General features: G+C 48.2%; 1 protein-coding gene and 1 long non-coding RNA gene across 2 annotated transcripts in view; both read right to left on the bottom strand.

Moving 5' to 3' along the window:
- The window catches only part of UBXN6 (UBX domain protein 6), a 28,804-nt gene extending 5,688 nt beyond the window's left edge, over positions 1–23,116 (bottom strand). Inside the window, exons 1-9 of the mRNA XM_053372748.1 lie at positions 22,985–23,116; positions 15,597–15,757; positions 13,145–13,206; positions 10,963–11,097; positions 8,059–8,156; positions 6,307–6,382; positions 5,044–5,128; positions 1,924–2,137; positions 900–1,030 (exon numbers count right to left, since the gene is read on the bottom strand). Of these exons, the coding sequence (XP_053228723.1) occupies positions 900–1,030; positions 1,924–2,137; positions 5,044–5,128; positions 6,307–6,382; positions 8,059–8,156; positions 10,963–11,097; positions 13,145–13,206; positions 15,597–15,757; positions 22,985–23,067 (1,045 nt within the window). The 5' untranslated portion in view covers positions 23,068–23,116. The remainder of the gene's footprint in view (positions 1–899; positions 1,031–1,923; positions 2,138–5,043; positions 5,129–6,306; positions 6,383–8,058; positions 8,157–10,962; positions 11,098–13,144; positions 13,207–15,596; positions 15,758–22,984) is intronic.
- The window catches only part of LOC128405798 (uncharacterized), a 227,796-nt gene that overhangs the window by 173,985 nt on the left and 27,906 nt on the right, over positions 1–25,905 (bottom strand). The window lies entirely within an intron of this gene.

The following is a 25,905-nucleotide window of genomic DNA, read 5'->3' as shown; positions in this document are numbered from 1 at the left end:
AAATGCATCTCTGGGTTATTTGTGGGGCCGGCCTGGTGTTTTGACATGAGTAGAAGGTGCCCTTTTATTTAAAATGCATCTCTGGGTTATTTGTGGGGCATAGGAATTTGTTCATTATTTTTTCCCCAAAATATAGTCCGGCCCCCCACAAGGTCTGAGGGACAGTGGACCGGCCCCCTGCTGAAAAAGTTCGCTGATCCCTGAACTAGACCATGTGAAAAACGACCATAAGATTTTAGCTGCATTTCATTCCTTTTCAGCTTTGTATTCTTGTTATAAGAATACAGTGGTACCTCTGGTTATGTACTTAATTCGTTCCAGAGGTCCGTTCTTAACCTGAAACTGTTCTTAACCTGAAGCACCACTTTAGCGAATGGGGCCTCCTGCTGCTGCCGCACCGCCGGAGCACGATTTCTGTTCTCATCCTGAAGCAAAGTTCTTAACCCAAGGTACTATTTCTGGGTTAGCGGAGCCTGTAACCTGAAGCGTATGTAACCCGAGGTACCACTGTACATTCCATTGTTGCGCCCATAACCTAGGTTTAAGGCGCCATTTAGCTCCTGGCTTTCATAAAATACATAAAATTAATTTTATAATGAATGATTTTAGAGTGTTGTTTGTGTTGTACTTTTGTATTGTTTTATTGTTGTTAGCCGCCCTGAGCCCGGCTTCGGCTGGGGAGGGCGGGATATAAATAAAATTTATTATTATTATTATTATTATTATTATTATCTCAGTTTCTAACGCTGCTCGCGAGGTCATCGTGCTATAATATTTCTTTAAGGCATCCATTCTTCCAGCCCAAAGACTTAGGATAAAGCAACCTGTGACGACTGAGCATTGGGTAGTTGACAGCCTCTGGCCGGGCTCTGGTTTGCACCCAGAGCTTTCGCACGTACCTTGTAAGATGTACCCGTCCGGGAAGCGGATGCGCAGCAAGGCGTAGTTGTACTTTCTCAGCTCCCTCTGCTCCTCCTTCTCCCGCATGGCTTTCGTTCTCAGCATCGATGCCTTCTCAACCGCTTCTGTCCTTCAGAGGCAAAAGAAAGAGGGACCATATTGGAACGCGGACCCAACAACTGATGTCGCCAACACATCCGCAGCGGTTTCCAGATCTAAAATACAATGAGCACCTCATTCAAAGCAGCCCTGCACTGGGTGCCTTTTCCTTTTTTTGGTGCCCGCTTCTGGGTTGGAGGAGCACTGGAAATAGCTTGTGCGCATGCGCAAGCGTTATTTCCACATGTGCAAGAGTTATTTCCAGTGCACATCCGGGTCAGAGGAGGCCCATGCACATGCGCACAAGCCATTTCCGGTGCTCCTCCGACCCGAAAGTGCGCAGGAAATTGCGTGTGCCCATGCGTATGGGCACGTGCTCCCCTGCCCTCCAACCCACCGCATGATCGGCGCTGGAGACACCAGCCCAGCCACACCGGTAGTAGACTCAAATCTGTGGCTTAAAGTTAAGGGAGCCGTTTTAAAATAGGTTTGTCATTGTGGAGTGCTGCTTTTAACGACGTAACGGCCCTGCGAAGCAACAGCTTCCTGGGTTCATGTCCTGATGTTCTGCGAAATGTATTTTTAAAAAATGATTTTCAAAGCAACCCCCGGACGGAGCTGGGGAGGCAGCGGCAAAAACGTGTGGCCTGTGTTGGACTGATCTTTAGTTTAATAATGACATTGAAAAGCCGTTACATTCAATTATAAGGAAACTCAGGAGGGAGGGACTAGAGGAAGTCAATTAAGAGGTTTAAAAAGGTGGGATTTTCGAAGAATTAAGTTTGTTGTTATTATTTGTGTATTGCTTTGTTTTTGTGTGTTATTTTGCTCTGTAGTTTTTGTTACATTTGTGGAAAATCTAATAAAATTAATAATAATAAAAACAACAATGTGTGGCCTGTGAGCCTTTCAGTTGAGCCTCACCGGAGCCTCTGTTCCCGCTTGAGCTCCTCGGCAGTGATGCTGAAGAAGTCGCTTGGCAGCTCGAAGCGGGAGGCCTGGGGGGACGGCTTAAAGATGCGGAGCTGGCGGTCCAGCTGGGCCCGGAGCGGCTCCCCGCTCAGAAGCTTCTCCTTCTGCTCCTTCAGGTCGCCCAGCTTCCCCTCCTTCAGGACATAGAAGTCCTCTGTGGCCTCTTCTAAAAGGATGGAGAGGGGAGGGAAACAGAGTGATCCTCTTAGCACTCAGCACTTGCTAAGGGCACAGGGGGTGGGCAGGTGTGGGGGACTCCCTGGTCCTGAATGGGGTAAGGTAAAGGTAAAGGGACCCCTGACCATTAGGTCCAGTCGTGACCGACTCTGGGGCTGCGGCGCTCATCTCGCTTTACTGGCCGAGGGAGCCGGCGTACAGCTTCCGGGTCATGTGGCCAGCAGGACTAAGCCGCTTCTGGCGAACCAGAGCAGCGCACGGAAACCCCGTTTACCTTCCCGCCAGAGTGGTTCCTATTTATCTACTTGCACTTTGACGTGCTTTTGAACTGCTAGGTTGGCAGAAGCAGGGACCGAGCAACGGGAGCTCACCCCGTTGCGGGGATTCAAACCGCCAACCTTCTGATCAGCAAGTCCTAGGCTCTGTGGCTTAACCCACAGCGCCACCCGCGTCCCACCCCTGAATGGGGTAACTGCCCCTAAAGGACCAGGTGAGCAGCCATGGAGTTGTTTCGGATTCATAGCTGTCCATGGAAGCGCAGGTTAATTCTGTGTCCAGGGCATGTCACGGGGCTACCAGGGAATGCCCCAGAGCTTAGGGACGGGGGAGAACAGGAGCCTTTAGAGAAGACAGGAGAGGGAGAGGAGGACAAGCAAATAGAACTCAAGCGGCAAGGATGCTCCCGAATGCTGGAAAGCAGCAACACCACCCAACCAGTTCAGGGACAGAGGGAGATTCAATGCCCATTCCTTCAGCACAGGACAGGAGGGGGTTAAAACGCAGGGAGCAAAGGAGGCGCTTGGGGCTTCCCAAGCTCCTATGCTGGAGGAGGAGCCGAAAGCTCCCACTTCCTGAACCTGCTACCGAGGATTCGGACGCTTGAATCTATGTTCTATACCTTGTAAATACGTATGTAAATAAAGACTGTAAATATATCTCTGAGTGAGCAGGCAGCTGTCCACCAGCTCCACCTGAGACCCCTGCCTGCTTCCGCACTGTCTCGCCGGAGTAGCCCATGCTCTGGTTATCTCTTGCTTAGACCACTGCTCTCTGTGGGGCTACCTTTGAAGGTACCTTTGAACTACAACTAATCCAGAATGTGGCAGCTAGACTGGGGACTGGGAGCCGCTGCCGGAACCATATAACCCCAGTTCTAAAGGAACTTCACTGGCTCCCAGTATGTTTCCGAGCACAATTCAAAGTGTTGGTGCTGACCTTTAAAGCCCTAAACAGCCTCGGCCCTGTATACCTGAAGGAGCATCTCCACCCCCATCGTTCTACCCAGACACTGAGGTCCAGCGCCGAGGGCCTTCTGGCGGTTCCCTCCCTGCGAGAAGCGAAGCTACAGGGAACACCCTCCCAACAGATGTCAAGGAGATAAACACCTATATAGCTTTTAGAAGACATCTGAAGGCAGCACTGTACAGTGGTGCCCCGCAAGACGAAAATAATCCGTTCTGCGGGAGCCTTCGTCTTGCAGGGATTTTCATCTTGCGGAGCTCCGCTATCAGCCGATCAGCTGATAAGCGGTAAAACAGCTGATAAGCGGCTTAGCGGCTTTTAGCGCTTAGTGGATTAGCGGATAAGCGGCAATTTAGAGATAAGGAGCTTAGCGCCTTTCAGAAAAGGCAAAAAAAAAGGGAGACCACGGAAAAAAATTCGTTTTGCGAGTAAGCCCCATAGAAAAAAACGTCTTGCGAAGCAGAAAAAATGTCAGAAAGCCCTTTCGTCTTGCGCGTTTTTCGTTTAGCGGGGCATTCGTCTAGCGGGGTACCACTGTATAGCGAAGTTCTAAATGTTTGATGTTTTGCTGCGTTCTTAATATTTTGTCAGGAGCTGCCCAGAGTGGCTGGGGCAGCCCAGTTAGATGGGTGGCATATAAACTTAATAATAATAGTAATCATATCTGCAGCAACTTCTTGCAATGCAACTTCGTTCAGATAGCAATTCACAAAGAGGAGGAGAAGATGGAGATAGACTTAAAATAAATACAGTCATACCTCAGATCACGCGTTTTCGGGTTGCGCACCGTGTCGAATCCGGAAGTACCAGAATGGGTTACTTCTGGGTTTTGGCAATCGCACATGCGCAGAAACACTAAATCGCGCTTTGCACATGTGCAGAAGCGCTGAATCGCGAGCCACGCATGTGCAGACGCGGCGCTGTGGGTTGCGAACGTGCCTCCCGCACGGATCACGTTCGCAACCCGAGCGTCCACTGCGTATCTCCACCACAGCAGCTCTTAAAAGGTGGCTTGAAGATGGACAGAAGGGCTTCCAATCACAAGGGAACTTAAAAGGGCCTGGAGAAACCCTCATCTCAGGAATCCCCCATCTGACCTAAGCGAAACCAGAAGCATTCTGTACAGTGTTCAAAGTGCTTCTCGCCTTGTAAATTTAAGAAAGTTAGATGGTGTTGGATTGAAATTGAGAGGTTTCTAGCTGCAATGATATATAAGAACATAGATGGGGGGGAAAAAAGGGTTTGAAAAATAAGGTAATGTTACAAGCTGTAATGCTTTAAATGAAGGATTTGCTGAACAAATAATCTTAATTGGGATACAAGAAGGAGAAGTATGAGGAGGTCTGAGAAATTTGTTATTTAAAAGTATGGTTTATGAATTTTATGCTTTTGTTTAATGTTTCTGTTTGGTTTGTTTTGTTTGTTTGTTTTGTTTAAAAAATTGGAAAACTTAATAAATATTCTTTTTTTAAAAAAAGTGCTTCTCGCCTTGTAATCCTGGCAACAATCCTGAAAGTTCGGCGGGTCTTATCCTTGTCCCCACCGGTGGCTTGCCGAGATTCTGTGTGGCTCGCCCAGGGCCACCTTGTGAGTTTGTGAGCTGGCGCCTTCCCGTCTGCAGCTCAGCCTTTCAGCTGCTACACTGAGCCTTACCTTGTCCCGGGACACTGAGGGTGGCCTTTTCAAACCCGACGGCCTGGAAAAACTTGTGCGTCCCCTCCAGACAGTGGATCCTTTCCTAGGAGGAAGCCAAACGAATCCGATGTTAGGATATTTCCGTTCCACCTTAAAAGGGAGCAGGATGTCTGTGTCACAGCCTGCGCATTTCCTGTCTCACAGGATGTTTATGTTGTCTGTTCCTTTCGTTTTCTGCTGTTTTGCCTGAGCAGTCGGAGCAGACGGTCATGTCTTCTTTTGTTCTGACCTACGCTGAATAAACTGTAAATATGCTGTCCTGCTGTGCAACTTTTGCTGTGTGAATTCTGCTGATAGAGTGTGCACAAGCCTGAGGCTTCGTGTCGCTAAATTGCTGATATTGCCTGACTACGGGAGGTCGATGGATCGTCCGGCCAGGAGCTTGGGGGCTCAGATGGACTTTATCTCCCTGGCAGTATCCCAACATCCATCACACACAACTTCCAACAGCCAGCCCGCTAGAGAATCCCTGGGGCTGCTTGTTTCAGTTTTATGTCGCTTGCATTTGCACCCTGCCAAAGTCTGTTCAACAATATAAGGCGATTTAAGCAAGGGGTGGAGACCCTGTGAGCTGTGGGCCAAATCTGACGCAGCATGAGCTGATGACACCTGATGTCACAACAATCTTAGCTTCAAGCGATCTTAGCCCCCTGAGCTGACATGCCAAATGGGGCTTATCTTTCACTTTTCTAGTCCTCATTTTTCTGTGAGATGGTTTCTGCCAAGCTCTAGCGAGAGCAGGGTTTGAGAACGTGGACATTAGGTAAAGGTAAAGGGACCCCTGACCGTTAGGTCCAGTCGTGCCCGACTCTGGGGTTGCGGCGCTCATCTCGCTTTATTGGCCGAGGGAGCCGGCGTACAGCTTCCGGGTCATGTGGCCAGCATAACTAAGCCACTTCTGGTGAACCAGAGCAGCGCACGGAAACGCTGTTTACCTTCCTGCCGGAGTGGTACCTATTTATCTACTTGCACTTTGACGTGCTTTCGAACTGCTAGGTGGGCAGGATCTGGGACCGAGCAATGGCAGCTCACCCCGTCACGGGGATTTGAACCGCCGACCTTCTGATCGGCAAGTCTTAGACTCTGTGGTTTAACCCACAGCGCCACCCGCGCCCCATTACTGGGCCCTCAACTCCCACAAGGCCCAGCTGCTGGCAGGGACAGTTGTCTGGGACGAGAGGAGTTGCACCCCCGCAGCTCCCTCCTCTGAAACGCACCCACCTGGAACACTTTGTTCTGCAGTTTGATTTTCCGGTACTTCTCTTCCTCTGGATGGAGGTGGATGTTGTCAAGGTACCTTGGGAAGGAAGACAAGTTGTCATTCTAGGCACCAGTTTGCTCAGGCTTCCTCTCAAAAGGAAGTACCACCAAGTTCAATAGGGACTTTTTATACCATTTTCATAGGTTTTCTTAAATAGGAGGCTTGTCAGAAGGGTTTCCCCCCATTAATAATAATAATAAATTTTTATTTATACCCCGCCCTTCCCGGTTCAAAAACCGGGCTCAGGGCGGCTAACAAAAAATATAAAACACTTAATTGTAAAAGCAGCATAAATACGGTATAAAAACATGAATAACAATAAAATTCAAAATTCAGAAATCAATTTAGGGGAAATAAGCATTAGTTAAACTCCAGGATGGACCATAAAGAAGGCTGATTGCCGAAGAATTGATGCTTTTGAACTATGGTGCTGGAGGAGACTCTTGAGAGTCCCATGGACTGCCAGAAGATCAAACCTCTCCATTCTTAAGGAAATCAGCCCTGAGTGCTCACTGGAAGGACAGATCCTGAAGCTGAGGCTCCAAGACTTTGGCCACCTCAGGAGAAGAGAAGACTCCCTGGAAAAGACCCTGATGTTGGGAAAGATGGAGGGCACAAGGAGAAGGGGACGACAGAGGACGAGGTGGTTGGACAGTGTTCTCGAAGCGACCAGCATGAGTTTGACCAAACTGCAGGAGGCAGTGGAAGACAGGAGTGCCTGGCGTGCTCTGGTCCATGAGGTCATGAAGAGGCGGACACGACTAAACAACTAAACAACAACAACAATCTCCAGGGCTAGCTGGCTGAATTGGTCCTACTTGGGCCAGTGTGGAGGCCCGGGGAGAATTAGCTGTGGGGTCTCAGAGCGGGTAATCTTCATAAAAGGGGAGGGGGAGGGAAGAAAAGGGAAATAAAAAGTCAGGCTGAATTCAAATTAAAGGTTAAAAGAAGAAGCTTTCTTTTTAGGTATTATAGGGCAGGAATTGCCAGAAGAGCAGAAGAAGCTATTCACGGATGCTACGACAGCGGCTAGGACAGGCATAAGCAAACTCCGGCCCTCCAGATGTTTTGGGACTACAATTCCCATCATCCCTGACCACTTGTCCTGTTAGCTAGGGATGATGGGAGTTGTAGTCCCAAACATCTGGAGGGCTCTAGGATTTTACTAGCCCCCAAAAGGAAAGAAGACAAGATACCAACGGAAGAAGAATGGCAAGGTAAACATATGGAATATGCAGAAATGGCGAAACTCACGGGAAGACTCAGAGACAAAGACAACAGAGACTTTTAAAAAAGACTGGGAACCGTTCATGTTGTATTTACAGAAATATTGTAAAGAAATGGACTCATTAGCAGGGTTTGAGTAAAACACTTACAGTTAAGAAAACCAGAGTAAAAGTTAAGAAACAGCAATATAGAAATTAATTCAATGTAAGAAGTAACTGGAAGGAAAATTTGGTATAAAAATGATAAGAATGTAAGAGCATTCAGCTAAAAGATGAAAAATAAAGATAAAATTTAAGCAGAAGTGGCAAATTGTTAAAGAACCAGAAGGGGAAGCGGAGGGAAGGCACGGGGTGGGGAGTTTTATTTTATCCTATTTATATATATATATGATAATTGTGTTGAAAATTAAATGGTAAAACTTAATAAAAAAATATTACAAAAAAAGAAGGGCTGGGGGAGACCGACAGTCACCAGGCTCCACTTACTTTGCAATGGTCTCCACTCCGAGTTTGACCTTTTCCCGGTCCCTGTTGCAAGTGTGGATTTCCATGATGGCAGCAGCCACGGGGTCTTGGGCAGCATGCTGGGGAGATGGAGAAACAGAAATGCCCTGGACTGTTCTGCCAAATCCTGGAAGGCCTCTAATCTTAATAACTTGAGTTGCAGGTATTCAAGGGCTTGGCAGACTCCCTTCTTGAAAAGGCACCTTACAAACTAGAAGGATCCAAAAGGCAGAGCTATGTAGCGTGATTTTATTACTCGTACAGAGGCACATGGTCATGCAATATATACAGTGGTACCTCGGGTTAAGTACTTCATAGAATCATAGAGTTGGAAGAGACCACAAGGGCCATCGAGTCCAACCCCCTGCCAAGCAGGAAACACCATCAGAGCACTCCTGACATATGGTTGTCAAGCCTCTGCTTAAAGACCTCCAAAGAAGGAAACTCCACCACATTCCTTGGCAGCAAATTCCACTGTCGAACAGCTCTTACTGTCAGGAAGTTCTTCCTAATGTTTAGGTGGAATCTTCTTTCCTGCAGTTTGGATCCATTGCTCCGTGTCCGCTTCTCTGGAGCAGCAGAAAACAACCTTTCTCCCTCCTCTATGTGACATCCTTTTATATATTTGAACATGGCTATCATATCACCCCTTAACCTCCTCTTCTCCAGGCTAAACATGCCCAGCTCCCTTAGCCGTTCCTCATAAGGCATCGTTTCCAGGCCTTTGACCATTTTGGTTGCCCTCCTCTGGACACGTTCCAGTTTGTCAGTGTCCTTCTTGAACTGTGGTGCCCAGAACTGGACACAGGACTCCAGGTGAGGTCTGACCAGAGCAGAATACAGTGGCACTATTACTTCCCTTGATCTAGATGCTATACTCCTATTGATGCAGCCCAGAATTGCATTGGCTTGTTTAGCTGCCGCGTCACACTGTTGGCTCATGTCAAGTTTGTGGTCAACCAAGACTCCTAGATCCTTTTCACATGTAGTGCTCTCAAGCCAGGTGTCACCCATCTTGTATTTGTGCCTCTCATTTTTTTTGCCCAAGTGCAATACTTTACATTTCTCCCTGTTAAAATTCATCTTGTTTGTTTTGGCCCAGTTCTCCAATCTGTCAAGGTCGTTTTGAAGTGTTATCCTGTCCTCTGGGGTGTTAGCCACCCCTCCCAGTTTGGTGTCATCTGCAAATTTGATCAGGATGCCCTTGAGTCCATCATCCAAGTCGTTGATAAAGATGTTGAATAAGACCGGGCCCAAGACAGAACCCTGTGGCACCCCACTAGTCACTCTTCTCCAGGAAGACTTAATTCGTTCCAGTGGTCCGTTCTTAACCTGAAACTGTTCTTAACCTGAAGCACCACTTTAGCTAACGGGGCCTCCGGCTGCTGCTGCACAATTTCTGTTCTCATCCTGAAGCAAAGTTCTTAACCCGAGGTAATATTTCTGGGTTAGTGGAGTCTGTAACCTGAAGTGTACGTAACCTGAAGCATATGTAACCCGAGGTACCACTGTATATGCAAATACTACCGGTATGTCTGGTTCATTTAAGACTACAGTTGTACCTTGGTTTTCGAACAGCTTAAGTTCTCGAACGTTTTGGCTCCTGAATGCTGCAAACCCGGAAGTGAGTGTTCCGGTTTGCAAACGTTCTTTGGAACCCGAATGTCTGACGGGGCTTCCGATTGGCTGCAGGAGCTTCCTGCAACCAATCGGAAGCCGCGCCTTGGTTTCCAAACGTTTTGGAAGTCGAACGGACTTCCGGAACGGATTCCATTTGACTTCCGAGGTACGACTGTATCTCGAACCTTTTGTCCTCCATAACGATGGAGCTCACCAGGGGAAGAACACTTTTATTTATTTCTACAAAACTTTGATAATTTTAGAAACAACTGCCGAACCCAAAGCGTTGTCTGCCAAGAGATACATATACAGACGTTAAGTCTTGCATGCAGCAATCCACATGGTATCAAGACGGACTTGGAAAACATTTTACATTACAACTCCTTTTATTTTTATCTATATGTGTTACTTTTAAAGGAAACCTTTGATGCACTGATACTTTATTATTTGGTAAAGGTAAAGGGACCCCTGACCATTAGGTCCAGTCGTGACTGACTCTGGGGTTGTGGTGCTTTATTGGCTGACGGAGCCGGCGTACAGCTTCCGGGTCATGTGGCCAGCCCTAGGCTCTGTGGTTTAGACCACAGTGCCACCCGCGTCCCAAATTATTTGGTGCTGGCCATGTAATTCAGTGTTCTGTGAACCTCAGCTTTAATTTGAGGAAGTTAAGTTTCCCGTCCCTAAGGTTGCGGAGACAGGCTTGGAAATACTTGAGCAGTGCCTGGTGAAATCTCAGAAGCAGGATTCCAAACAGTCAGGTTATGGGGCTACATTGCCTATCATGGTGCTTTACAGGAATAAGCCTGGCTGAAAAAAATCAAAGTAAGCAAATACCGTATTTTTTGCTCTATAAGACGCACTTTTTCCCTCCTAAAAAGTAAGGGGAAATGTGTGTGCGTCTTATGGAGCGAATGCAGGCTGCGCAGCTATCCCAGAAGCCAGAACAGGGAGAGGGATTGCTGCTTTCACTGCGCAGTGATCCCTCTTGCTGTTCTGGCTTCTGAGATTCAGAATATTTTTTTTCTTGTTTTCCTCCTCCAAAAACTAGGTGCGTCTTGTGGTCTGGTGCGTCTTATAGAGCGAAAAATACGGTATATGCACATATTCTGAAGGTTGTGATATTTTATTATCCCTTTGCAGCTGTGCTGTATTTTGGTACTTTTGTTTGCATTTATTTTTCCTGTTAATAGATCAATAAAGCCGGGGGGGGGGAATGCACTCTCTGTCGAGACACCAGAGGACACACTCCCCCCAAAATAACCTTACCTCAAGGATGGCCTTTTTGATCTGCGCCTCTCTTTTATCCTTCCGGACGGTGGCCCCAGTTAAAGGGCAAGTGAAGTAGACTCCTGAGACGGACAGCATGGAGGGATCTTCTTCTTGAAGAGCAGGTAAAGAATTCTAAAGAGAGGCGAGATTTTAAGACAGGCGATGCAACACTGAAAAGGTACTACAGTGGTGCCTCACAAGACGAAATTAATCCGTTCTGTGAGTCTCTTCGTCTTGCGGTTTCTTCGTCTTGCGAAGCACGGCTATTAGCGGCTTAGCGGCTATTAACGGCTTAGCGGCTATTAACGGCTTAGCGGCTTTAAGAAAAAGGAAACAAACTCGCAAGAACTCGCAAGACGTTTCGTCTTGCGAAGCAAGCCCATAGGGAAATTCGTCTTGCGGAACGACTCAAAAAACGGAAAACTCTTTCGTCTTGTGCGTTTTTCGTCTTGCGAGGCATTCGTCTTGCGAGGTACCACTGTATGATGCATATATGGTGGAATTGTTTAAACATCAAACAATTTTGGGAAACAATATACAATGAAATGTTCAGATATTCATTTAGGAACACATCAGAAGGTTTCCTATTGGGAATAGTACCAGGAAGTCTAAAGGAAGAAGACAAGACATTATATTTATATGCAACAGTAGCCGCAAGGCTATTGATTGCGAAAAATTGGAAAAGTGGTATTATACCGACAAAAACAGAGTGGCTTGCCAAATTATTGGAGTATTACAATATATCCAAAACAATGGGAGAAATTGGAAGGATCTCAAAAGAGAAGATAGACAGGGACTGGAAGGTGTTTAAAGGATCCTTCCAAACCCTATTGAAAAATCAGAACTCCTATTAAAATAAACAAGTTCCGTTTTAAATACTGAAATACTAAATAAGATGGATAACAATGTGTAACAGAAAAAGAAGCATGAAATTAGGTTAAAGGTGTGAGGGAAAAAGTAATAGAAGTTGAAAGAAATTGCAAATGAGTAGATTGGAAGTCTAACACAAAGGTGGGGTGAGCTGGTGGGAAAAGGAATTATCTGTGAGATTGAGTGCAGGTATGTTTGAACATTTTTAAGGATTGTATGAAATGTATGTCTGTATGCTTGTATATTCACAATATGTGTGTATTAATGCTGAATTGTTTTAATAATAAAAACTTTTCAAAAAAATAAATAAATAAGACAGGCGCTCCATTGGAGGAAGAAAAAGAAAAGGCCTACGCCCATTGTAGTTTGTTTTGCCACTATTTTAGCAACTGCAATGATCATATAGATCAGGGGTCAGCAAACCTTTTCAGCAGGGGGCCGGTCCACTGTCCCTCAGACCTTGTGGGGGGCAGGACTATATTGGTGGTGGGAATGATGAAATAGCACCACGATCGCCGGTGGCTGCTTACCTGCGTCTTGCAAGCGGCAGGGGCTGGCGGCAGCAGGAAGATGAGCGGCGCGCGAAAGGACTCCGGAGAGGGGCTGCTTAAAATGGCGGCTGCTCAAGTGCTGCTGCAACAAACCCAGCCCCCTTCCTCCTCTAGGCAGGGCAGGGAGAAGCCAGGAGGAGGGAGGGAGGAGGCAGTGCCGCTGCCGTGTGAGGGAGAGGGAAAGAACGTGCGCACTGGCAATCCACGCAGCGATTCCCAGACCATCTGCGGGCCGGATCCAGAAGGCCGTTGGGCCTGATCTGGCCCACAGGCCTTAGTTTGCCGACCCATGATATAGATCAGGGGTCGGCAAAGTTTACCTCGCCTGGGCCGGTTAACTCCTGCGGAGATTGCTCTGTGGGCCGGACTGCATCTGCACAGACACAATTTCCAGTGCTGCTCTGTGCTGCACCAGTTTAGCGCAGCGCGTGGGGACTCACTGAGCCGGCAGCTCTGTTCGGGGGCGGCTCTGTTGGGGGGGATGGCTCAGGGGGCGGCCCCTGATATAGAGCCATCTGAGGTATTGATTGGATCGTTAGGTTTTGAAATGATTTACCTGTACACCTGATTGTTACTGCAACAGTGATGCCTCAATTTTGCATTTGTGAGCTGCTTGGAGCAGATTTACACAGAAAAGCGGCATACAAATTCAAAACAGTAAATAAATGAAGGAAAGCCCAAGCCTTTGAAGAAATACTGAAAGAGCAGGTCAAAAACCTACTAATAAATGGCGAGGCGACAAACGCAGCTGTTCCTACCTTCTGATCCACAGAGGCTCCCTTGTCGCTTGCTGCTGCTTCAGCCATAAGCTCCTTTTTCACTAGAAGAACAATTAAAACAAAGATATGCATCAAAAGTGAAATTTGAGGAGAGGAGCAGCCAAGTACAGTGTTATGTTTGCTTCATGATATGTTTTTTCAGGTTGCGTCCCGCGGCGACCCGGAACTACCGGAAAGCGTTACTTCCGGGTTTTGCTGCTCGCGCATGCACAGATGTGCAAAATGACGTCACGTGCATGCGCGGAAGCGGCGAATAGCAACCCGCACGTGCGCAGACGCGGGTTGCCTTCCTTTCAGGTTGCGAACGGGGCTCTGGAACGGATGACGTTCGCAAACAGAGGTACCACTGTATTCGGGGTCTATACCCATGGGTTGTGTGCTATAAATTAAAGTTCTGTCCAAACTTAACATCACCTTCTCTCTCTCTCTCCCCCCCCCTCATTGTGCACAATTACCGGTACCTTCAATGCAAGTAGACCCAATGAAAATAACTGACGTGACTCAGGCCCATTAACATAAGATTCCTGCTGGATCGGAACAATGGGCCATCTAGTCCCCGTTCTCACAGTGGCCAACAAGAGGCCTGTGGGGAACCCTCCAGCCCAGCAGTTCTCAACCTGTGGGTCCCCAGATGTTCTTGGACTACAACTCCCATCATCCCTGAGCTCTGGCCTTGCTAGCTGGGGTGATGGGAGTTGTAGTCCAACAAAACCTGGGGACCGACAGGTTGAGAAAGGCTGCTCCAGCAGGACCCAAGCACACACGAACCCTCTCCCATCCTGTGGCTTACAGCAATTGATATTCAGGAGCGTTAGTGCCTCTGACCCTGGAGGCAAAGAATTGCTTTGCCCCTGATAGCCCTTTCCTCCATGGATTTTTCCATCCTCTTTCAAAGCCATCCCAGTTGGACCTCCTGTGGCAGGGAGTTCCAGAGTTTAACCATGCACTACGGACTTTCTTTTGCCTGTCCAGAACCTTCCACCATTCAGCTTTGCTGGAAGTCCAAGTGTTCCAGCGTGGCAAGAGCTGCCGTTCATTTCAACGGGACTACTGTTAGCAGGACACCGCAGGCTTTTTTACAAGGTGTGTAGAAAACTGGATTCGCTGCCCAAAAAGCACAGGCACTGCACTTTCCCCTTCCTTCTGTGGAATAAGAGTGCCTCCCTGGATCCTCAGAACATATAAATAAGGGGTAGGCAACCTAATGGGACGCGGGTGGCGCTGTGGGTTAAACCACAGAGCTTAGGGCTTCCGATCAGAAGGTCAGTGGTTCGAATCCCCACGACGGGGTGAGCTTCGAGAACACTGTCCCACCATCTCGTCCCACCACCTTCCATCCCAGTCGGAACAGCTTTTCTGCCTAATGTTCACTCAGAATATTTGAAGCCATGGGTTCGAGTTCTGCCCTCTAGAGCAGGAGAAAACAAGCTTGTTCCCTCCTCCGTGTGACAGCCCTTCAGTGACTTGAAGATGGCTCTCCTATCTCCTCCCAGTCTCCTCTTTTCCAAGATAAACATACCCAGCTCCTTCAAACACTCCTCATTAAGCTTAGCTTGCAGACCCTTAATGGTTGCAGCTTGTCAACATCCTTCTTAAATTGTGGTGCCCAGAATTGGACGTGGGTGGCGCTGTGGGTTAAACCACAGAGCCTAGGACTTGCCGATCAGAAGGTCGGCGGTTCAAATCCCCGCACCGGGGTGAGCTCCCGTTGCTTGGTCCCTGCTCCTGCCCACCTAGCAGTTCGAAAGCACATCAAAGTGCAAGTAGATCAATAGGTACCGCTCCAGCAGGAAGGTAAACGGCGTTTCCGTGCGCTGCTCTGGTTCGCCAGAAGCGGCTTAGTCCTGCTGGCCACGTGACCCGGAAGCTGTACGCCGGCTCCCTCGGCCAATAAAGCGAGATGAGCGCCGTAACCCCAGAGTCGGCCACGACTGGACCTAATGGTCAGGGGTCCCTTTACCTTTACCTTACTGTGAGCAGGACTTTGCAGGCTTTTTTTACAAGGTGTGTAGGAAACTGGATACACTGCCCAAAAAGCACAGGCACTGCACTTTCCCCTTCCTTCTGTGGAATAAGAGTGCCTCCTTGGATTCTCAGAACATATAAATCAGGGGTAGACAACCTAAGGCCCGGGGGCTGGATGCAGCCCAATCGCCTTCTCAATCCGGCCCGCGGACGGTCCGGGAATCAGCATGTTTTTACATGAGTAGAATGCGTCCTTTTATTTAAAATGCATCTCTGGGTTATTTGTGGGGCATAGGAATTTGTTCATTTATTTATTTTTATACAGTCCAGCCCACCACATGGTCTGAGGGACAGTGGACCGGCCCACAGCTGGAAAAGGTTGCTGAGCCCTGATATAAATCAACAACTAACCAAAAAGAGAGAGAGCTTTCATTGAGACTCGCAGGCCAGCCCCTCGCCCTTTTACCCTGATTCCGGATGGCGTCTTGGGATGAGGGGGGACGAGGTTTGGGCTTCTGCTCCAGCCGGGCCAGGGCTGCTGCCGCCGCCATCTGAGCTTCATTGGTCGGCCCTTGGCGACACTTGGGAGGAGGGTCAGTTTTCGGCTTCTCCTTCGGAGCTCTTTCTCTGTTGGGGAGAAACGGAGACACTTTGAGGGCAGAGAAGCGCAAGTGCTTTGAAGGCCCAGCAAAGAACACAAGTGCCAGGGAGCCTGTCAAGCAGAACTGTTGCCAGGGGGCGCAGGTCAATTCTGTGTCCAGGGCAGTTGTCTACCAGCTCCATCTGGTATGCAGGCTGAGACCCTCCCTGCCCACAGACTGTCTCACCATAGTGGTGCATGCTCTGGTTATCTCCCGCTTGGACTACCGCAATGCGCTCTACGTGGGGCTACCTTTGAAAGCCAGTTGGACACTACAACTAATCCAGAATGCGGCAGCTAGACTGGTGACTGGGAGCGGCCACCGAGACCATATAACACAGGTCCTGAAAGACCTACGTTGGCTCTCAGGACATTTCCGAGCACAATTCAAAGTGTTGGTGCTGACCTTTAAAGCCCTAAACGATCTCGGCCCAGTATACCTGAAGGAGCGTCTCCACCCCCATCGTCCAGCCCGGACACTGAGGTCCAGCTCCGAGGGCCTTCTGGTGGTTCCCTCATTGCAAGAAGCCAAGTTACAGGGAACCAGGCAGAGGGCCTTCTCGGTGGTGGCGCCTGCCCTGTGAAATGCCCTCCTATCAGATGTGAAGGAAATAAACAACTATCTGACTTTTAGAAGACATCTGAAGGCAGCGCTGTTCAGGGAAGCTTTTAACGTATAACAGATTATTGTATTTTAATATTCTGTTGGAAGCCGCTCAGAGTGGCTGGGGAAACCCAGCCAGATGGGCGGGGTTTTGTTGTTGTTGTTTAGTCGTGTCTGACTCTTCGTGACCCCATGGACCAGAGCACGCCAGGCACCTCTGTCCTCCACTACCTCCCGCAGTTTGGTCAAACTCATGCTGGTAACCTTGAAAACACTATCCAACCATCTCGTCCTCTGTCGTCCCCTTCTCCTTGCGCCCTCCATCTTTCCCAGCATCAGTGTCTTCTCCAGGGAGTCTTCTCTTCTCATGAGGTGGCCAAAGTACTGGAGCCTCAGCTTCACGATCTGTCCTTCCAGTGAGCACTCAGGGCTGATTTCCTTAAGAATGGATGCGTGTGATCTTCTTGCAGTCCATGGGACTCTCAAGAGTCTCCTCCAGCACCATAATTCAAAAGCATCAATTCTTCGGCGATCAGCCTTCTTTATGGTCCAGCTCTCACTTCCATACATCACTACTGGGAAAACCATGGCTTTTACTATACGGACCTTTGTTGGCAAGGTGATGTCTCTGCTTTTTAGGATGCTGTCTAGGCCTGTCATTGCCCTTCTCCCAAGAAGCAGGAGTCTTTTAATTTCGTGGCTGCTGTCACCATCTGCAGTGATCATGGAGCCCAAGAAAGTAAAATCTCTCACTGCCTCCATTTCTTCCCCGTCTATTTGCCAGGAGGTGATTGGACCAGTGGCCATGATCTTGGTTTTTTTGATGTTGAGCTTCAGACCATATTTTGCGCTCTCCTCTTTCACCCTCATTAAAAGGTTCTTTAATTCCTCCTCACTTTCTGCCATCAAGATGGGCAGGGTATAAATAATAAATAAATTATTATTATTTGAGGGCAGAGAAGCGCAAGTGCTTTGAAGGCCCAGCAAAGAACACAAGCGCCAGGGAGCCTGTCAAACAGGATCACGAGCGGCCAACCCCTTCCAGGTGGTGGCCCCCAGCAGCTGGAGGCAGGGCTGGCAGCACTGGGCAACACTGCCAACCCCCAGCCTGCAGCCCCGGGTATGTTCCTTCTGCTCCTTGCCATGAACACCGAGAAGGAACAGGAGCAGTATCTGCCTCCACTCACCTCTACCTTGAGATGAAGGTGAAGGTGTGAGCAAATGAGAAAACCTGTTCGAGAAGATTCCAGTGTGCCCAAAATTCTTTCGGGAATTGTAGGGACAGAACTACCTAAATTGCATAGAAATGTATTTAATGAATGCTACCTGCCCAAAGGGACGCGGGTGGCGCTGTGGGTTAAACCACAGAGCCGAGGACTTGCCGATCAGAAGGTCAGCGGTTCGAATCCCCATGACAGGGTGAGCTCCCGTTGCTCGGTCCCTGGTCCTGCCAACCTAGCAGTTCGAAAGCACGTCAAAGTGCAAGTAGATAAATAGGTACCGCTCCGGCAGGAAGGTAAACGGCATTTCCGTGCGCTGCTCTGGTTCGCCAGCCACATGACCAGGAAAGCTGTACACTGGCTCCCTCAGCCAATAAAGCGAGATGAGCGCCGCAACCCCAGAGTTGGCCACGACTGGACCTAATGGTCAGGGGTCCCTTTGCCTTTACCTTACCTGCCCAAAAGTGGAAAGAAGAAGTCGTCCCAGCAAAGGAAGAATGGATACAAAAACTTATGGAATATGCAGAAAGGGTGAAACTTACCAGAAGAGTAAGAAATCAAGACAACCTTTTTAAATAAAAGAATGGAAATGGTTTACTGAATATTTACAGATAAATTGCAAACAGATAAAAACATTGGCAGGGTTACTGTAATAACCTGCAGTTTTGTAAGAGTACAGTGGTGCCCCGCAAGACGAATGCCTCGCAAGACGAAAAACTCGCTAGACGAAAGGGTTTTCCGTTTTTCGAGCTGCTTCGCAAGACGAATTTCCCTATGGGCTTGCTTCGCAAGACGAAAACGTCTTGCAAGTTTGTTTCCTTTTTCTTAAAACTGTTAATACTGTACAGTTGCGACTTGACTTCGAGGAGCAACTCATAGCAAGCGGTGTGGTAGCCTTTTTTGAGGTTTTTGAAGACTTTGGTGATTTTTGAAGCTTTTCCAAAACTTCTTTTGCAGCCATTTGATAAGTTAAACTTTTAAAACTTTTTGGGGGGTTTTGGATTTTGGGTTGGGGTGTTTGGAATTCAAGGACTTGGTGTTGGGGAGGGGTTTGCAAGAATCTGGAAGCTTGTGTGGTTTTTTTCTGCATTTTTATGATTTTCTGTGACCATTGGGCCACTCTGCTGTTTTTTAAAAAAAATTCTGGGTTTGAATTTTGAAATGCTCTTTACAGTATGTGTGACTTTAAAGAGCACTTAATAAACTCTTGTTGTACCAAATGTGGCTTTGGACTTTTTTTGACCATAGGAACGCATTAATTGAATTTCAATGCATTCCTATGGGATTTCGTGCTTCGCAAGACGAAAAATTCGCTAGACGAAAAAACTCGCGGAACGAATTAATTTCGTCTTGCGAGGCACCACTGTATATATTTAAACTAGATAATTAAACAAGCAAATTAAATGGATTTGAAAATGCAGAAGTTACTAAAAAATAAATTTAAAGAACCGCAGAAAGAGGGGGAAGGAAGTCAAATTTTGAAGTGTTAAATTGGTCGTAAAACTAATGAAATGGTTCAACTTGAAAAGTATAAATAAAAACGTTTTTAAAAAGAGAGAGAAGGTGCGAGTGTAGCTAAAGAGCTGGGTCAAGAAAGCTACAGAAGAGCTCCTATAAGGAAGGCTAGCTTGGTTTTTAAGCCATAAGGCAGGGCTGAGGAACTTGAGGTCTTCTAGCTGTTGTTGGGCTCCAAGTCCCACTAGCCCCAGTCAGGGATGATGGGAAATGTAGTTCCAACAACATCTGATGGGCCACAGATCCCTCACCCCTGCAGAAGGAATTTCATAAAACGGTGGGAATATTGCGCCAACGAAGAGAACTAAAAGGTACACAGACCACTGAATGTTTCCAAGCAAACTGTAAACAGATAAGAACACTGGCAGGGTTATTTTAATAACCTGCAGTTTTATTTAAAAAGTATATACTTAAAGCAGATGAATAAATGAACAAATTAAGTTAATAAATTTAAGGAACCGCAGAAAGAGGGGGGAAGGAAGTCAGGCTTTGAAATGCTAAAATGACTGTAAAATTATTGAAATGTATAAAACTAAAAGGGACCCGGGTGGCACTATGGTCTAAACCACAGAGCCTAGGACTTGCCGATCAGAAGGTCAGCAGTTCGAATCCGCGCAATGGGATGAGCTCCCGTTGTTCAGTCCCTGCTCCTGCCCACCTAGCAGTTTGAAAGCATGTCAAAGTGCAAGTAGATAAATAGGTACCGCTCCGGCAGGAAGGTAAACGGTGTTTCCGTGCGCTGCTCTGGTTCTCCAGAAGCAGCTTAGTAATGTTGGCCACATGACCCAGAAGCTGTACGCCAGCTCCCTCGGCCAGTAAAGATGAGCACATAACCCCAGAGTCGTCTGTGACTGGACCTAATGGTCAGGGTTACCTTTACCTTTACTATAAAACTAAAAATCATCAATATTTATTATATAGATAGATATAGATACACACACACACACACACACACACATACACACACACATGACCAGCCTGTTTAAACTCCAATGCCTTTCAAGATGGAGCCGATCTGTTTCTTGATGTTTAAAAGCCTCCGCCTAGAAGTTACTGAATACATCCCAGGCTGAGCTGGGATTGGAGCTTACAGTCTTTCACAACTCTCAGGGCAAGGCTGGCTACCTACCTGCCCAATTACACATAAACGACCAGGAAGCTGACTTACACACCTATTCATATAGCGCAGGGAATTCCACGCAAAACAGAGAAATACTCCCAGGAGAAAAAAGAGACTGATGTAGTGAAGGGGGTACATACACCACTCTGGGGTGGGGTGTTCTGCTCATCCTGGCAAACGCAAGCTCAGCAGAGAAGCCAAGGCAGTATGGACTCTGTCCAGCCACCACTGTCCCCACAGTGTCACAGCACCATCACAAAGGGCCTGGGGAGCACCCACTTGCAGCCAGAGGCCCCCAGAACGTCTTGGATGAAGGAGTTGAGGTGACGCTCGTCAAATCTGCAGGTGACACCAAACTGGGAGGGGTAGCGAATGCCGCAGGAAACAGAATTGGGATTCAAAAAGACCTTAATGGATTGGAGAACTGGGCGCAAGCTAACAAAACGAATTTTGATAAGGACAAATGTAAGGTTCTGCACTTAGGCAGGAAGAACCAAATGCACAAATATAGGATGGGGGGGACACCTGGCTTGCTAGTGTTACATGTGGAAAGGATCTAGGGGTCTTGGTGGACCACAAGCTGAACATGAGTCAACTGTGTGATGCAGCAGCAAAAAAGGCTAATGCTATTCTATGCTGCATCAACAGAAGTCTTGTATCCAGATCAAGGGAAGTAATAGGTAAAGGGACCCCTGACCATTAGGTCCAGTCGTGGCCGACTCTGGGGTTGCGGCGCTAATCTCGCTTTACTGGCCAAGGGAGCCGGCGTCCAGCTTCCGGATCATGTGGCCAGCAGGACTAAGCCGCTTCTGGTGAACCAGAGCAGTGCACGGAAACGCTGTTTACCTTCCCGCCGGAGTGGTACCTATTTATCTACTTGCACTTTGACGTGCTTTTGAACTGCTAGGTTGGCAGGAGCAGGGACCGAGCAACGGGAGCTCATCCCATCGCGGGGATTTGAACCGCCGACCTTCTGATCGGCAAGTCCTAGGCTCTGTGGTTTAACCCACAGCGCCACCCACCGTCCAATTCTGGGCACCACAATTTACGAAGGATGATGACAAGCTGCAACCATTAAGGGTCTGCTAGCTAAGCTTAATGAGGAGTGTTTGAAGGAGCTGGGTATGTTTATCTTGGAAAAGAGGAGACTGGGAGGAGATAGGAGAGCCATCTTCAAGTCACTGAAGGGCTGTCACACGGAGGAGGGAACAAGCTTGTTTTCTCCTGCTCTAGAGGGCAGAACTCGAACCCATGGCTTCAAATATTCTGAGTGAACATTAGGCAGAAAAGCTGTTCCGACTGGGATGGAAGGTGGTGGGACGAGATGGCGGGACAGTGTTCTCGAAGCTACCAGCACGAGTTTGACCCAACTGCGGGAGGCAGTGGAAGACAGGAGTGCCTGGCATGCTCTGGTCCAGGGGGTCACGAAGAGTCGGACACAACTGAACGACTAAACAACAACAACAAACTTGCTGCTGGGAGGATTAAAACACCAAATGAATATCCAGATGCAAAACTATGGGAAGAGCTTAGACAGCATCTTAAAAAGTAGAGACAGCACCTTGCCAACAAAGGCCCGTATAGTTAAAGCTATGGTTTTCCCAGTAGTGATGTACGGAAGTGAGAGCTGGACCATAAAGAAGGCTGATCGCCGAAGAATTGATGCTTTTGAATTCTGGTGCTGGAGGAGACTCTTGAGAGTCCCATGGACTGCAAGAAGATCAAACCTCTCCATTCTGAAGGAAATCAGCCCTGAGTGCTCACTGGAAGGACAGATCCTGAAGCTGAGGCTCCAAGACTTTGGCCACCTCATGAGAAGAGAAGACTCCCTGGAAAAGACCCTGATGTTGGGAGAGATGGAGGGCACAAGGAGAAGGGGACCACAGAGGACGAGATGGTTGGACAGTGTTCTCGAAGCTACCAGCATGAGTTTGACCAAACTGCGGGAGGCAGTGGAAGACAGGAGGGCCTGGCGTGCTCTGGTCCAGGGGGTCACGAAGAGTCGGACACGACTAAACGACTAAACAAGAAGAAGTATTAAATGCTCGCCCTGGGGGGGTGGAGGGGAGAGGATTATGTCGCACCAGGTGTTATTTCTTCCCTTTCCACCTGTGTGTCTGTGGACAAGGTTACGCCCACGCGCATCTTGGCGTCTGATGGAACTGATTTTTCAATGCATGTCTGGGTTCTCCCTTTCTCTCTCTGCCTGAGATCTTGGGGAGCTAAGAACTGATGCCTTTGAATTCTGGTGCTGGAGGAGACTCTGGAGAGTCCCATGGACTGCAAGAAGATCAAACCTCTCCATTCGGAAGGAAATCAGCCCTGAGTGCTCACTGGAAGGACAGATCCTGACGCTGAGGCTCCAAGACTTTGGCCACCTCATGAGAAGAGAAGACTCGCTGGAAAAGACCCTGATGTTGGGAAAGATGGAGGGCACAAGGAGAAGGGGACGACAGAGGACGAGATGGTGGGACAGTGTTCTCAAAGCTACCAGCATGAGTTTGACCAAACTGGGGGAGGCAGTGGAAGACAGGAGGGCCTGGCGTGCTCTGGTCCAGGGGGTCACGAAGAGTCAGACACGACTAAACGACTCAACAACATCATTGTATGGCCCTCTGTCTAGATGAGATCCCTGCCTTGCAGCGGGGGCTGGACTAGATGACCTTTGGGGAGCCCCCTTCCCTGCCCCTCATTCTCTTCTCCCTCTCCCCAGCGGGGACCCCGCCCACCATTCGCGGAGGGGGGGGCTGGTTACCTAGGCGACTCGCTGAGCTTCTGGCCCGGCCCGGCTCCCTTGAACTGTAGCTCCGCTTTGATATCCTGGAAAAACTTCTTCATGGCGGCGGCGTCGAGAGCGCCCCTCCCCCCCTCACCTCACGAATCCCCAAACATAGCCCCCGCCCCCGCCCCTCGACTTTCGTTTCCTTCGACGCTCCGCCGTAAACAGGAAGCGGAAGTTGGTCGCTGGAAGGAAGGAGGACGAAGTTTCCGGTCACGTGCCCCGCCACTTCCGCCCTCTCTTGACTCAAACGGGAGGTTGGGCGCTTCCCCTGTAGAGTGCCGATTGGCGTCGAGCCCAGCCGGAAGTGGAAACCCTGGGCTTTTGATTGGTTAGTTTCCGCTCCCGGCTAGGAAGGCCGCTCTAGGCGAGTGACCTCCCTTCTCCATGGTCAAAGTTTACCAAGTCCTTAAATGGGGCCATGAAGTCATAGGTCTTTCCTGCAGTTTGGATCCATTGCTCCGTGTCCGCTTCTCTGGAGCAGCAGAAAACAACCTTTCTCCCTCCTCTATGTGACATCCTTTTATATATTTGAACATGGCTATCATATCACCCCTTAACCTCCTCTTCTCCAGGCTAAACATGCCCAGCTCCCTTAGCCGTTCCTCATAAGGCATCGTTTCCAGGCCTTTGACCATTTTGGTTGCCCTCCTCTGGACACGTTCCAGTTTGTCAGTGTCCTTCTTGAACTGTGGTGCCCAGAACTGGACACAGTACTCCAGGTGAGGTCTGACCAGAGCAGAATACAGTGGCACTATTATTGCCCTTGATCTAGATGCTATACACCTATTGATGCAGCCCGGAATTGCATTGGCTTTTTTAGCTGCCGCGTCACACTGTTGGCTCATGTCAAGTTTGTGGTCAACCAAGACTCCTAGATCCTTTTCACATGTACTGCTCTCAAGCCAGGTGTCACCCATCTTGTATTTGTGCCTCTCATTTTTTTTGCCCAAGTGCAATACTTTACATTTTTCCCTCTTAAAATTCATCTTGTTTGTTTTGGCCCAGTTCTCCAGTTCTACATGAGTAGAATGTGTGCTTTGATTTAAAATGCATCTCTGGGTTATTTGTGGGGCACAGGAATTCGTTCATTCCACCCCCCCAAAAAAAATAGTCTGACCCCCCATGGCTGAAAAATATAGTCTCTCTGGTTGGCCTCTATTATTTTCTCCTACCAATAGGGAACCTATGTAAGGACTCTATATGGGCTCTTGGATACCCCATAAGGGAAAAGGGCAATTTTTGTTTACAACACTGGCCCATGGCTGAAAAAGGTTGCTGACCCCTGCCGTATGGGGATCAAACCCGCAACGTTCGGGTCATCAGCACAGTGCTCCAACCAACGGAGCTCTGCAACCTCCATGCATGAAGCACATTTAAAGGCCAGGGTCTTCCCTGAAAGAATCCCTAGGAACTGAACGCTTGTGTATTTGCAGGACCCCAGGATCTGCCTCAATATTTGTTCCTTCGTTCAATCCAGGACTACATTTCTGTTCTGCCTCATCTATATTCTATATTTCATTCCAGAAAAGATTTCCTTGTTAGCCCCAAAATAGAAAACCAGTGAGGGCCCAACCAAAGATAAGTAGCAACTTAAGTGGCAACCGACAACTGGGGAACACTGGCCTGTGAGCGCTCCAGTTGGAGAACAGCCTTTGCCAAAGGTGTCCTGGGCTTTGGAGACACTCGAACTCAGGACGCAAGGGAGAAAAGTGCTAAGAGGAAGGCATGCTTGACAAACCCTCACCGTGATCAACTCCTGCCCTGGAACCAAGGTCCACACTGTGGAAGGACGTGTGGATCCAGAATTGGCCTCCACAGTCATTTACAGACTCACTGTTAAAAAATGGAAAATGAACAAGGTCCCAACCAAAGAAGCGTGGCAACTTAAGTTGACAGAATATGCACAACTCGCAGACTTCACGTATCAAATGTTGTAAACGAAAACTCCTCCTTTTCCCTTATGGGGTCCACAAGAGCCTATATAGAGTTCTTTGTAGGTTCTCCATCGGTAGGAGGAAATAACAGAGGCCAACCAGAGACTATTGAGAAGCAAACAAACAAACAAATTTCTTTCCAGTAGCACCTTAAAGACCAACTAAGTTAGTTCTTGGTATGAGCTTTCGTGTGCATGCACACTTCTTCAGATACACTTGTGTGCATGCACACGAAAGTGTGCATGCACACGAAAGCTCATACCAAGAACTAACTTAGTTGGTCTTTAAGGTGCTACTGGAAAGAAATTTGTTTGTTTGTTTGTTTTGAGTATGGCAGACCAACACGGCTACCTTTCTGTATTGAGAAGCAAAGCAGCTAGCAAGCCTGATCTTTATTAAAGCTGTTGCTTCTTCTTCGGCGATCACTCGTAGCCGAGTAAGATTGTCTTCCATGAACACAGTCTTAACAGTGAATCTATTAAGTGACTATGGAGGCCAATTCTGGATCAACATGTCCTTCCACAGTGGGGACCTTGCTTCCAGGGCAGGAGTTGATCACGGTGTTCGCCAAGCATGCCTTCCTCTTAGCACGTTTCTCTCTTGCGCTCTGAGTTCGAGTGTCTTCAAAGCCCACGACACCTTTGGTCAAGGCTGTTCTCCAACTGGAGCGCTCTCAGACCAGTGTTTCCCAGTTGTCGGTGTGTATACTACATTTTTTTAGATTTGCCTTGAGACAGTCTTTAAACCTCTTTTGTTGACCACCAGCATTACGCTTTCCATTTTTAAGTTCGGAATAGAGTAGTTGCTTCGGAAGACGATAATCAGGCATCCTCACAACATGACCAGTCCAACGAAGTTGATGTTGAAGAATCATTGCTTCACTTGTCTTCCCAAGTGACGTGTAAAAATTATCGGAGACACTGTTGATGGAATCTTTTGAGGAGTTGGAGATGGCGTTTA

Source organism: Podarcis raffonei, chromosome 18 (genome assembly GCF_027172205.1).
Source record: "Podarcis raffonei isolate rPodRaf1 chromosome 18, rPodRaf1.pri, whole genome shotgun sequence".
NCBI lineage: Eukaryota > Metazoa > Chordata > Lepidosauria > Squamata > Lacertidae > Podarcis > Podarcis raffonei.
Note: the sequence above shows the minus strand (reverse complement) of the source record. Positions and strands in the feature narration are given on the sequence as shown.